The 14707-nt window shown below is 38.7% G+C and overlaps 1 protein-coding gene across 2 annotated transcripts in view; it reads right to left on the bottom strand.

Annotated features, from left to right (window-relative positions):
- Positions 1 to 364: 364 nt before the first annotated feature.
- The window catches only part of TTLL11 (tubulin tyrosine ligase like 11), a 50337-nt gene continuing 35994 nt past the window's right edge, over positions 365 to 14707 (bottom strand). For both annotated transcript variants that reach the window (XM_055719687.1, XM_055719688.1), the window contains 3 exons: positions 7794 to 8051; positions 5278 to 5384; positions 365 to 1746 (listed from right to left, as the gene is read on the bottom strand). In XM_055719687.1, the coding sequence (XP_055575662.1) occupies positions 1457 to 1746; positions 5278 to 5384; positions 7794 to 8051 (655 nt within the window). In that variant the 3' untranslated portion in view covers positions 365 to 1456. The remainder of the gene's footprint in view (positions 1747 to 5277; positions 5385 to 7793; positions 8052 to 14707) is intronic.

Here is a 14707-nt window from a genome sequence, read left to right as displayed (position 1 = left end):
TTTTGACATCGAGCTCCAGCAATGTTCTTCAATCCAAAACTAAATACCCAGATGCTGTGCCATCTTACTCCTTCGCAATTTTTGACAGTATGAAGAACACTAGAACATAAGCAGATTCATTTACATTAAAGAATAGAACAGAGGAGGAAAATCAAACTCTGATGTAGACACACATTATTATAATAATATGAGACCAAAAAGAATTTGACTGAACAGCCCTGAAGTTCCAAGTTATTCCTGTCCTTTCAGCCAGTCTCATGTCCTGATTAGCTGCGCGCCCCCCCCCCCCCCCCCCCCCCCCGCAAAGAATGTGATTATGGAAGTCATGGTTCATTTCTTGAAAAATAAGACTGCTCAGTACAACTCCAGTGGTACAGCCCAGCATTCTTGACAAAATACCCTGTTAAATAATACAGATCTCATTTGTACAAAGTTATACTGTTATTTAAGGGAAAAAAATTAAGAATATGTGCAAAGACAAAAAATACAATAAAATCTACTCTAGATGTTACTGCAGGTCCAAATAGGATAACAGACACACAAAAGGCAAAAAACAAGCAAGCCTAGAATACAATTAGTTTAGCCTAAAGCCAGTGGCAGGATTGGTTTCACTGGAATTTCAATAATGTCTTAGGCCTTTACACCGTAAAACTTTTTACAGAAGCAGTGCTTAGTACCTGAAGACAAAACCACCACTTAGTTCACCAAATTTGACTTAATGAAGTAATTTTTTTCTGTGAATAAGTGTGAGCTTATTGGTTCTGTGGAAGCAAAAGGATAAACATCTTTAGTTTCTTTAAAAAATTAACAGTTCTTGTCATGGCAAAGACGTGTACAAAGAAGTAGAAGCCAAAATATGATTTCACTGTGTTTCAAGACTGACTTTAAAAAAATTTTAAGTACATAGAAAATGACCAACTCCGTATTGATTCCAACATGTGCAGTCCAAGCCACTGAAAGAAGAGGGTCAAAGCCTGAAGTCTGACCACAAACGTAATTCCAGGTTAGTTTTCCGAAGTCCACAACTGGTATTGGAGGCTGCAGCTCCTTACTAGATTTCCATGATACATCTAGTGCATACAAAGCAGCGTAATTCCTTTGATATGAGCATTACTCTCCACCAGTACAACCAATCCCATGATGCTGGTTATCATCCCACTGTATTTTGGTCCTTATCTTCACAGTCATTCTCTATACACTCGGGATAAAAGCAGAATTTGTCACCTGAGGTGTGCTGTAGGTCCAACAGAGGAGTAAATAAATAGCCATCACCAGGATCATTATTTGAGAATGGGAGCTTGCAGTAGACTTTTTGAAGAGTGTTAATAATTAAAAAAAGCTGAAATAAATAATTGCAACTATCAGCTGAGGGAATTCAGGAGTCTGTCTTTCCTCCTGCAATATACGTACGTACCCGGGGATTCATTCTCAATTCTGTCCTGGTGAATCAGCACCATTAATAGCGATGATTTTTACAATCTGCAAATTTACTAGCCGCAGCCGTGCGATTCAAGAGGGGTGCATGTGCAGCTGGTGCAAGGTGAAGTCCATCTGTCTGACAAGGAACTACTGCACTTCGGCGCTCCACAATCCCCCAGCCACAAACCAGGCGCTTTTCATCCAGGGCAGCCAGCTGATACTCACAAAAATCGATCAGCGACGCCACTTGCTCGTGTAGTGGGAGGGACTTGTATTTTTTCTGAGCCAGACAGAAGAAAGCTTCGACAAAGGCTTGCAAACACATTCCTGCAAGCAAAAGGCTCTTTTATAAGAGATCCATAGCACAGCGTTTTCTAGCAAACTACATTCTTTAGACGTAACACTATCTGGTTTCTTTTGGCAGCAAGGCCAAATGTGTATGTGCTGGGTGTGGACACATAAAATCATGTTTAGTTAACATCTTTTAACTTAAACAGCAGCCACCTAGAGTGCTCACTTAGAAAAGAAATTGTTCTTCAAAGACCAAAAGAGGTTTTATTTGTGTGTAACACACATGAGGTCACTTAGTGTTTTAGTACAGGGTAAGCCCCAGCCCGGTTACAGACAGGCGATACTCTCCATCACCAAGGCTATTTCTGGCTTTGCAGACAGCAGCCTGACCAGCAGCCTGGCATCCAGAGGCAAACCGGTACAGCAACAACCAATTTTAAGATATTGTACAATTAAACTGATGTAATATCAGCCTTGATTTCTGCTGCCTCAAATATTAAACTGAAACCAAATCAGGTGCACAGTAACATATTGAGCTTCAAGAAAAACAATCTACCTTGGAGAGAAAAACAAGTTTATAATCAGCAACTGAACTGGTTTATTTAGATGGACCTAAAACAAAAGTTCAAGTGTAGAAATACTGAAATAGTATGTCATTTCAGTCTGTAGCACTATAAAGATAACCCCATTACCAAGTATCACCTTATCACAAAAGTGAGTTTATTTGATCTTCTCTCCTGCAAAGACCATACCAGGTCCAAATCCTTAGCCTTCCTTTTGAAGGTGAAGAGGCTTTTTTCCCAGCCATCCCCAGTAACTCTACAACAGTAGTTTTGTTTCAACTGAATGAAAAAACAAACAGCTGAAGTGTGTACGAAGGGAAAGCAGTGCAGTGCCAAAAAATTTCTCTGCTATCATAAAACTCCCCGCTCTGCTCCCTCACCAACAAAAGTCCCCTGCAGAAGCCACATGCTGCAGTACAAGCTCTTCAGGTGTTGTCTGAGCACATCTCACTAGTGACACATTACCACAGCCAATGGAAAGAAGGGCTGCATATTAACACTAATTATTGTATTTAAAACTTGAAGTAATACCTACTTTAATTCTTAATTAAGAAGCCAGATCACAATTGGTTTTGCAGAATGCCAGCAACAAGGAACCGTTATAGCTGCTTTGTGCTTTTAACTGGCTCTCCCAGTTTAAACATACACTTAAAATTCTTTTAGGAGGAGATACTGAAAGGTTTGGGGTTTTTAACTTAATGTGGGCTTATTGATGCTACAGGAAAAACATCTTTTCAAAATATTACAATTAGATTCTGAAGTATAATTTCTCTCAATGAAGGCTGCAGCTGGGGTCGCTCACAATCTTGGCTGTAAAATAACTTGCAAAGGAATCGTTGAGTTATCTGAAAGCAGCAGCTGCCAGCTCAGTAAATTATTTTATCAGTCACGGTGAGCTGCAGGCAAAGAAAGCACCTTTGGTAACATACACACTTTCTCCTCCATAAGTGACACTGTGGCGAAACATACAATCAAAAAAGTTAGAAGCTGCTGGTTTACAACAGCAGCAATAGTTACCGTATTGGTTACGGCTGGAGTGGGCAAAACACAAAGCCAAGAGAAATCATTGGACATTTTGTGTTTCAACACCTAGGAAACACCTCATTCATTGAGACTGTCAACAAGTTGCTTGATTTCTGAAAGCCTGAAGATTCACTTGCGTTTCTATTATTTTTGCTAGTCAAATTCTATCAGCTAACCACATAAATGACTTGACACCCACACTGAAAGGGTATATGCAAATACTCAAATTTTACATACCTGTGAAACTAAGGTGACCCTAAAGTACAGGAGGTCATGCATAATAAACCATACTATCTCTTCTACACTATACATTCATTTTCTCCCTTTTAATCTTAGGTCTGGATTTATTCTTTTTATCAGCCATGTGAAAAGTCTATTTTACTTGTTCTCCTTTTGCCTTACCTTATCTCACTTCGTACACACAGACTCTACAGGATATTATAGGATACCTAAGTTCAAGCAAGACAAAATAATACTTACTTACCTGTTTCATACAAATACAAGCTTCATTAACATTTCTGAAGCACAATCAAATATTCAAAACAATTCTACTGCTATGATACCTGATCATACTCTCACAAATTATGTGTATCACTGATTGTTGATATCTATGCAGGAGGGAACTGCAGATATATTTTAGGGGGGTGGGATAACAATAGAAAAGTCAGTCTCAACTTGGAGACTACTTTTGATTCTTCTGCTATTATAGCATTTAAAAAAAAATGCAGGAGTACATACATTGATGTCCATGTTCAGCTTCTATATAAAAACATATTTTGAACCAATTTCTGGGCAAATGCCAGCCTGCAGCTCTGTGACCTGCATGCTAGTTTACACCAGCAGCGCTGAGGTGGATTTCTTCATCCCACACTGATTTAAAGGGAACCTTAACAATACTTGATGGCCACAAGGCACAGTGGCATAAAACCTTTCAGAATACTGCAGCTGCTGTTTCCCTGCTATAAATGGCTCCAAAAAATGTCATCAGGAACATTCTATTTCTTTTTTTTAGATGGGAATACTAGTGCAATTGAAATTATCCAATGTTTTGCAAAAGCTATGGAAAAGTTGCCAAATTTATGGACTCAATTTCATATAGAAATGTAACAGCAATTTTAGAAATTAAGTTATATATTAAATGGTGTATTGAGGCCATCAATATAATAAGAAAACAATCCCTGCACTCTGCCATTTGATAGATTACTGTCTCAGATCTAAAAATGTGACCAAGCAGATGGGGAGGTAATTCACTACTGAAGGTTAGGTTGGCTGTTCAACCTAGCTCCTGTATGAAAAATCAATTTACAGCAAGGGGTGCTTGTTGCAACTCGTCCTTAGTAAGAACCTATTTAAATAGCACTGTGGAAGTTTGTGAAAAAACCCAATTGTCCTTTCTTCACCCATCACAAAGACAACAAACATGAAAAAAAGAAGCATACTGTTGGGTGGTGGGGTGGGGATGACACAACTCTCTGGGAAATGAAAAGTAATACAGATAGTTTTGTTTGTCCCCAAAGTAATCTTGCCGGGGAACACAAATCAAAGAGAAGTTAAGCATATTTATTTCTAGCTCCTGCACAGCTTTTGGTATGGTTGGGTTTTGCTAAACCACATAAGCTACTCTAATATGGGCGTAATTTCTTAACACTGCATTAAGTTGAAGGTTCCAGTGGGAATAGTTTTAAATGCTTCTCTGCAAATAGCAACAAGTCTTCCAAATGCAAAATTGTAAGCATAAAAATGGGTTTGAGGAAGACTTGTTCCAATAAATAAACTGAAAACTAAGAGTTATCAGTTCTGTAGATAAAGGGAAACTGCCACAGAACTAAACAGAAGAATTTGTTGTACATGTACATGCTTCAGATGTACATGCCTTGTTCCCATTTTTTTTAATTGAACATTTGAGGTGTGCTTCAGCTACCAAAATGGCCAACCCCACCTCCCCTGGCTTCCATAGTCTTGAACTACAAAACAGTGTTACCTGATTCTTTGTGGTCGATTCCCATGCTGTTCCACCTTCTTGTGATATCAATATATAAGATATCTACAGAAGCCATTGAAAAATTGCTGTTGCTCAGTTTGCAGTTTCTGTTAAAAACAGACAAAATGAAGAAGAAATTCTGATTACATCTGAACTTCCAAGTTAGGGAAAATTCTGCAAGGGCAACTGAGAGAACACTGGGAGAAAAGTTTAGCAATGTCATATGTACACACCCACTGTAACATGCTTAGGCTAATAACGCATATACAGCAGAGAGCAAACAAACCGGAGTTCATAAAGTGCACGTATCTGAAATGGTACAGGCCCTGCATGCCTGGAAAAAAAAAAAAAAAAGAAAAAATCACATGCAGAACTTGTATGTACCTAGCACTGCTGCCTGTCCAGATCACACTGGTGGCATAGAGGCATGCACCCAAATACAAACTGCACATGCAAAGTCACATTGATCTCCAGACACAAAAAGGCAGCAGATGAGATTACAGATTAACTGGTTTATTTTGATTTTGTGACAAAACAGAAAAAAAAAGAAAAAGAAGAAAAAAAACCCTAAATATTTCAATTAAAAATGACTTGACTGTTACACACAGCTTCTCCTAGGCTGTACTCTAACGGTACATTGTGAAAGCCAACACAAATCTGCACAGACTATCTACATGAGGCAGAGTTTGCACAGAGAACTACTTTTTTGTTTGACTGACTGATCCTGTTTGAAAAAGGTTGGAGGAAAGCTTTCAGACACAGAATTACTTCTTCATGCCTGAAGGCCTAACAGATTTACCCTGTACGTTACTGAACACTGCATGGAAAAGAGCAGCATCTCGGGATGTATCTCAGGCATCTGGTGATAAGCACATGTAGGAAATCTGACACTTGTGTGGTCTGAGCCTGCAGTGTAGTGTTGATCTGTGTATGAGAATTAGCCATCTGTCCAGAATTTCCAGATGTCTGGCAGCCTGGCTAGAACCAGTGCACATGCCAAAGAGCTGGCCAAAATTTGTAGCCAGAAAAGAAAGAAAACAAAAAAAAGAGGGGGTGGGGGGTGGGGGGTGGAGATAAAACCCCAACAAAAATACCCTACCTGGATAGTTGAAAAGAATCTTAATTTTCAGTAGTCTAAGCAGAGGTCCCTTAAAACAGAGTTAAGGTCTAGCCTAGATCCCAAAAAAATCTTTGGCAGCATCCAAGCAAGGACTAGAGACACATTCGGTATTTCCCTTTTAGTTCTTGTTTTAGAATGAAGAAATTATCAAAGGGGAACAGATTTTGAGTAGCCAAAATTTGAGTGGATAGTCTCTGCGACCACTTGCCGACACACACATGCACGCACACACACAATCACACTTGTGTACCATCTTATTCTTGAAAAGTGATACAGCTCATGTCTTAAAAACATGGCCTTATTTCTGAAATGAGTAGTAGTGACAGCATTTCAGAGAAGGGCCATAGAGTTGGTATAGATCCTCTGGGGGCAGGGGGAAGGGGGGAAGACTGTATTTAAAAGTTTAATTTAACATGCATTAAGAAACTGCAAACACCATTTCATTGGGATATGGCAATTTATTTTAATATTCTTAAAAGAAAACGCTGGCATTTATTCTGTGTTCCTCTGTCAAGTGCCAAATACAGGCTGGACTAAACAATAGAAAATACAGAACTGGAAACAATCCTGTACTGGTCTGTGGATAGAGCAGATGTCTTCAGTCATTTTCTATATATTGTCATTTGTATAAGTCAAATTGTTTATATTCATTCCTGAATGCAAAATGCATCTGCATAGAAACAGGATCTGTATTTTAAGAATACATCTGCTGCTGCTTATTTCTTTTGTCATTGTCAACGAAAGACAGAAAATGAGATATTGGTACCATGACTAGAACAGATATATCCATAAAAAACAATGAAAAAAACAACCCCTCACAAATAAAAAGTATGTGAAAAAATAAATTGAGTTCCTTGCCATTGCAAGTTGCAATTTCACAATGCAAATCCTTAGTGCACAGTGCATCAGCAACTGGCATTTGGAAATCCTTTCCTGTGGCCTGGGGCAGATGGCTGTGTCCCCACAGCCAACAGAATCAGATGAAGTGACCCAATTTCAGTTGTCACTTTCTCACAGTACTATTCCTACAATTTACTAGGAGCATGACATGTTGACTGCAAATAGTATCTCCCAAAGCATCGCGGTTCTGCTGCAGAATAAAGAACCCTAGGATCCTACCAGACACAGTTTCACAGAGGTCAGGTGTTTTGGGAGCTTGGAATGACAAAAATACACCTTTTTTTATAAAAATGGTCTGATGGAACTTATGGGGAAAAGTTTTTTTGGAAGGCACTACTAAACCTACAAGCTAAAAGCGTACCACTGTTAGGACCTGCTTTTATTCAACAAAACTTAAGATAAGCTCAGGGACAGCAGTGCTAGCCCAAGGACCAGGAGCTTCTAACACTTTGATGATGCTTTAAGCAATTTCTAAAGAAACCTTCAGTTTACTAACCTTATAAACGTTCGGAAACCTGTCGGCCCCAACTTTGTCGTCCCTTTTACACCAAGAAATCGGATAAACAACGCAGCCACTCTGTCCACAAGCCGCAGATAGTTAAACTGCTTTGCGTACTTGGGGAACACTTGCTTGAGGCAAAGGGAGGGGAGGCCAGGCTCTGGACTCCTGGGGGCATCGGATTCAGGTCTCTCTGCTGCTCCAGCATCTAACAGCTCTTCATTTGCTTCTGAGACATGCTCCAAAGGCTGACACCTGTGGCACATAGAACAATTGTATCTCACATTAACTTTATTCTTACAAGAGTCAATATTCTGAGGTTTTGTGGTTGTTTTAAATTATAAAACATTATTTTATGTGATCTTTACAATAATAAAAAAAAAAAAATCAAGAACAAATACTAAGGTTCCCTAGGGCAGAAATCACGTTATAGGAGTTAAAAGGATAACAAGCAGACCATTCTCTGATGCTAAAAGTCACACCTATAAATATGATTGACAGAGATGCCCCATCATTACCAGGTTAATTGTGAGAACTACTGTTAACTCATCACTCCCCTTGAAAGGACTGGGAGCTGGGCACCATCATACTATTTTTCTGTAAGTTTTGAGATTTTGTCTTTTATACTAAACTTCTCCTTTGTCCAAATCTTCGGTTACTCCTTCAACAAGGTAAGAGCAGGTGCCTGCTCAGCACACCACCACACAGTCACCCTGGCCCTGCGTGGCTCCTTTTACATGGACCTTTGGCTATTGTCTCCTAGGAAGGGTCAGCAGTTTTCTACACAGGTATTAAATTGCCACAGATTCTATAGCACTGCCCAAGCTATAGAAACAGATGGAAAACATTACCAGTGTTCAGAAATTCAGGGAGCTGGCTATCAATCCAGCTACCGAATTATATAAATGAATATTTTTTGGATAGGTGATCTTAGGACTTCAAAATTATGACAGTTTAAGACATTTTCCACATGACTCCTCAGCATTTTCTGAAAGTCCTATTCCTTTGAATTTATTTCACCTAAAACATTCCAAAAGTGAAACACTGACAACAAGGTACACCTCCCTGATACCCTTACAATGCTTAAAAAAAAAATATAGTGCACTCATTGATAAAGACATTTTAGTTTCTCTTTCATCACAGAAAGCCGGGATGGACATCAGATTGTGTTACTCCTTTCTGCATCCCTGATCTGGAACAATATTTTTCCCCCCCCACTTCCCTTCTTACTTTTCCTTGTCCTAACCCGTAATGCTCCTTGGATCACTTAAAACAGCTCAGGTAACAACAGGTTCTCAAAGAATCAGGCCCTACTGAGTTATTTTTTTTCTAGAATGGCAGATATTTCTTTTTAATCCAAACAGCTAAACATTAAAAGCCATACATCTCAACTTTCCCCTCCCATAACACAGAAACAGTGCTCCTCAATGTAGATTCCTTGTGATGCTGTAAAATATCCTAGTCTTTTCAATAAATCTTTACAACCTCACAAAAGATAACAGGCTAACTTCCTCCGCATACCAAAGGAACCATCAGATAGTACCAACATGCAGTTACCATTAGCATCAAACAAAATTAGGTATGTAGAAAAAAGATAACTTGCATGGAATTTCATGGAATACTTAATGGGAAATGCTGAGAGACTGTAATAATCTAAGACTAAACTTATTTTCCAATAATGATTAGAAGCCTTCACCTTCCCTGACAAGTAAGGTACAAGAAATACAGTAAGGAACATCAGCAAAGAAGGAACTCTAACAATACATACAGAAGCAACAAGGTTCACACAAATGCATACTGGCACTATTCACAAGGCAAACTTCTGAGCAATCCCATTATTTTTTCTTCAAATCCTCTGTGCATACTGTCAAAATACATTATTTCATCTTCATTGTTGCCAAATTCCCTAAATAAAGCCGATCAAGATAATGGTGTTCTGAAATAAATGTTACATGTTTATTCAGCATGACATGTTTACTTTTTCTCTGCATTTGACAGATCTAGATAAAATTAAGGATTGCTGTTCTCATAAGTTCAGAAAGTCCAATAGCTGACGGTAATTATTTGGCACACACTAAGCACATGCAGGTTTTCATTTTCTTTCCAGTGATTTTCCTAAGTACCCATCATGAAGAGTAAGTATAATTCACACTAGGTACTAAAAAAATTAGTGTTTTTACTACGTTGATCTTTCGTGTTCCTGAGCAGATTTAGTATCCTTCTGAAAGTTCTGTTCCAGCAGAGGACAAAAATCAACATAGTTATTATCCACCCACAGCACTGTAAAAGTTAGGTCAAATCCACAGTAAATCTGTACCTTCTGACTTAGCAAAAGGCAGATTTCCTTACCCCTCTTGCAGCCATCCTGCAGCCAATCATCCGTAAAAAGTATCCCCATGGGATTTGTAGGCTCTCTTTTCTACGAAATTTCCCTAAAAGACATTAATCCATTGCCACACTGTGTCCCCTTTTAGTGTGGAATACTTTGAAGTTATACCTTTACCTCCTAGCAAGAGCTATGTTGAAAATAAATGTATGGCAACAGGAAGACAAAGAGCCCTTACGGGGGGGGGGGGGGGGGGGGGGGGGGGCGGGGGGAAGGCAAGAACAGCAAAAAAGTTTTCAGTACTATGAACCAAATTGCAAAATCTAATTTCTGAAAGACATTTTTGGGGCCAAGTTTTCAACCCTGCTTGAATCTGGGCTCTGAACTCATTCATACCTCCCAATGTTACCTGCAAACGGCAGCAGCTCACCACCCACTGCAGCCCCTGCCCAAACTGTAACCACCACATGCCAGCTCCAAGTTTACAGAGATGAACTTTGAACGTTCACAGCTGTTGCAACAGTTCTTTGTACAAAGCATTTGTGTTCAGTGTCTTTGGTGTTTAAGTCCTCCAAACTGCCAAGCCCTGGCTGCTTGGATGGGACTGTCACGCTGCGATTCACAAAGCATCTGCTTTTTTAAGACTATTGTTACAAAATTTGAAAATAACAGTACTTCTTTTGTACCCACACTTAACTTCACTGATGTTGAATATCTATAAATAAATGTGATCATTTTTCAGATAAAATATTCTAAAAAGTCTTTAAAAAATAAATACAAATCTTAGGTAGTGCTTTGATAATGTTCCTCTGCTGTAAATAGCAAAGTAGAAAAATAATGTTATTTTTGCCATTAGTTAAGTAAAGCTTAAAGTAATAAATTATTAGTTTGGATGGTGGTTTCACTGCCACCAAGTACCCTCAGGTTGCCAAAAGAGTGAGTACAGCCAAAGAACAATAAGCACACAGGCTTCTATTTTTGTTCTTAAAAGGTCTGCTCGTGAATTTAGAAATTCAAATTTTCAGCCAGTTGAACTAGACCTTGACCAAATGTGAAAACTTGTACTCAGTAGGAGAGAAGGTTGTGTTGTTTGAAACACAACTCTTGTGTTAATGACGCCTGGAAGCCCTGAACCCTTTATCATTCTAAATTCAAGAGTTTTTTCAACTGCACATTACTCATTCATCAGTAACATTCTCAGTTAAAAAAAGTATAAAGCTTTACTTTAAAAGATGCAAGCAGAGCTGAGGAGATTTCATTAGATTTCATTTTTCACAGAAAACATTGAAGAGACTGTTAAAAGGGATCGGCTTCAGAGAAATTCATTACAGCGCCAGTGCTTTTGGTGCCTGTGCTGCCCAGCCACAGAAGGGACGCTGGAGTGTTGTCCATCTGCTCCACACTCCTGAGACAGGTCTGACCTGTGGAGCAGCATCTCTCAGCGTACCCTTCAGCTGCAGACCTGGGCTTCCTTCACAAATCCTCTTTCCTGCAGAAGTAAAAGTCCCTGGAACTTCTGAGGAAGTACAGTAGTTTAAAAGAGGTTTTTTCCAGCCTTCTGCTTTTCAACCCCTACCCTCAAAAGAAATGTGAAATGGTCATGAAGAGAACACCCAACCCATAATTGTAAAGAAATACTCTGGACACGTTACTGCTGGGAGTCACAGAAGACACTCTGCCTGCTTAAGGGGGAATGGACATATGTCAAATTATTAAACTATGTTTGGGTTGTATTAGGGTCATAGAAAATTGTGTTTATAGACACCACCCTGTATTATGGTTAAAAAAAAAAATCTGAATGTAATAAAGCAGAGGCTCTACACTACCACTTAGAACTTCCTTCTTCCCCTCCTTTCTAGGGAGAAAAGCCTACAGCTGCCTTTGAGGTCATGGATAAAAACCTCAAAACCAGCATCTCATTTCAAACTAACTGAACTAGGTCTTAAAACCGTATTTCTTATTAGAAAAGTATTTTAAAAATAAACCCAGCTTTTTTGTATCCTACTGCATCTCTCATTCCTTTCCACTTACACATTGGGAAAGTCTACAAAATATTTAAATCAGAACAAGTAAACTTAATTCTAATCTTTATTGACAAATCTTGTACTTCCATTAAGTAAAAAAAGAGAATATTTGCTTTTACAGGTTACTGCTTTTATGAAGTGTAATGATTTGTTTTCGTTCTTTATCTTCCCCCCCTCCCTCAAGGTTTCCTTTCCTAATGCTTACAGCTTAATTAATTTGATCATATAATTTGGATTAAAGTGAAAGTTATATTTTGCACTTTTATTAAAACCTCAGACTCTCCAAACCAAACCTGCACAAGAACTTGTGCAGATCTGTAAAACTGAACTGATACATAGACTTGCCTACTCTGCACACTCACCTTAACTGCAGGTATTTACGCTGACTCTATTCAGAGTGTAATTCTCCACAGACACTACTTCAACACGAGTTTATTTTCTGTAGATCTATTCAACACACTTGTATGCACCCAATCCCAGTGTGGGCTCACCACGAGCAATTAAGAACAACTGCCTAGCTGGGTATTACAGCCAGGCTCTCTATCTATAAAAACAGAGTTTTACTGTGATCTGCACATCTTTACAAGGAAAGAGTGCACAACCAGTTTTTTGCCCTAGCACTAGATAAATGCTACTCACTTGCAATGCACCATTACATTTTCTTTTGTGTTTTGCTGCCATCTGCCATCACCACACCCTAAGGGTGAGGCGGATGCATAACTCCCCAAGGGTCGTGCAATCAAAGATCGGTATAAGCACTGGCAGTACAGCTACACACAGCCCAAAGCCCAGCAATAATGAAAACGTAAGAGTGATTTTCACCTCCATTCCTACCATTAACTCATCGGTCAATTGGAAAATACAGAAGTACACATTTTTGTAGTGTTACCTGCCAGATTCAAAGTGTTGCTGAAAACTCCTACACATACTTATCATCCAGTTCTTTCTTACTCCAGAATGTGCCTTCCAAGAAATTCTTACATACGCTGTCTCTTTCAGGGCTTCACCTTGGGAGGCTGGGTACAACACCCAGGGTTCTCACCCTTGGCCCTAGTCTCCCTGAAAACCTTGAAAAAATGTCTATGGACAAGTGCCACAGGGGAGTTGTGGGGAAGGGACGAGAAACTCCAAAATGCTAAACAAATGTCCAGAAAGCGAATTTGCGCAGGCTCCCTCCATTAGCTCCTTTCTCACAGGATTTCCAACAGGCGAGGGGAGGAGAAGCAAGCTGAGCCCCACACTTTAAAGCTGCTCCTTCGAATTAATTGTGTTGACTGACACAGCTGAGTCAGGCTAAATGAATGAAAGGTCAAATATAAGGTAATGCTTCTGTTGCCATACAGAATAAAAGCAAAGCTTAATTTACATACTAATGTCTGACCTCAATACATTAATTTCTCTAATTCCGCAGCTCATGACAGATCTCTCTTTAGAAATTATCAACTGTGCAGAAAATATTAACTGCATCTTTAAAAAAAGAATTTCAATTTTAATAAAGCTTATGGAAATGACATCTAAGACTACTTATCTTTTATACATGATTACTAATTTATTAATGTTTCCTCCATCTATGTTTTATCCCTTTCATTCTGACCGGCCTTAATCTTTATGCAAATACAAGTTGCTAAGGGACAAACAAATTTGCAACTACTAATTAAAGGCTTCAAAATTTGCAGCATTTTGTATACTTGTATATAAAATTTAGCTGTCAAGTTCAGTGTAAAATAGGGTAAGAACTGCAGTATTAATATTTCTAAGAATGCTCACTTGATACATTTAACATTTAGGGCATTGCTAGAAGTATATATTAAGCAATTTTGGTATCAGCTGACAACTGCTTACCTAATAAAAGAAAATATTAGGTTCTGAATTCTGAAGCTATAATTATTCCCTCAGCTGAGCCTCTATTCTCAAAGCAAGGACTATGTTAACATAGTTAAAAGCAGAGAGTATTTTGCATGACTAATCTATCTATCCACCCATTTATCACCACAGTATATGGACCTCCCAAGAAATTGGTGTTTGTTACTGGCTTGTGTAGGTATGAAGTATGTTTCTGTGCTCATTCTCAGAAATAAATTGTTTAGGAAACTAAGCCAAAGCCAGAGCAGTGTCTCTGCATTATCAACCATTCATTACTTTTCTTTTATGAAGTAATCCAGTTAATTTTATTAACAGAGACTTCCAGTACTTGCAGTACACGATAGCAAGAAGTTTCATAGTTGAACTGCATGTTGTGTGAATAATCAGCATCTTTTGTTTTATACCAGCCACTTGTGAGTTTCATTTGAAGAAACTGAATATTCATCTCCTCTTCACCCCCTGGCAAAGTAAAAAACATCAATAGCAGTAGCATTTCCTCCTTTCAAAATAATAATAAAGTTGCACAAAAACAAAAGAATATTGAACCCCACAGAGTAAGAGATTTTTGAAATTCTGCTAGAAACATTATTGCTCTTACGTATAGTTTATTCAACACTTCCAAGAATGCTTTGAGGCAGTCAAAGCAACCACAATAAAGAGTCCATATTTCAAAGAGCTGAATCAATCACATTAAGAAT

Source organism: Falco cherrug, chromosome 9 (genome assembly GCF_023634085.1).
Source record: "Falco cherrug isolate bFalChe1 chromosome 9, bFalChe1.pri, whole genome shotgun sequence".
Taxonomy (NCBI): domain Eukaryota; kingdom Metazoa; phylum Chordata; class Aves; order Falconiformes; family Falconidae; genus Falco; species Falco cherrug.
Note: the sequence above shows the minus strand (reverse complement) of the source record. Positions and strands in the feature narration are given on the sequence as shown.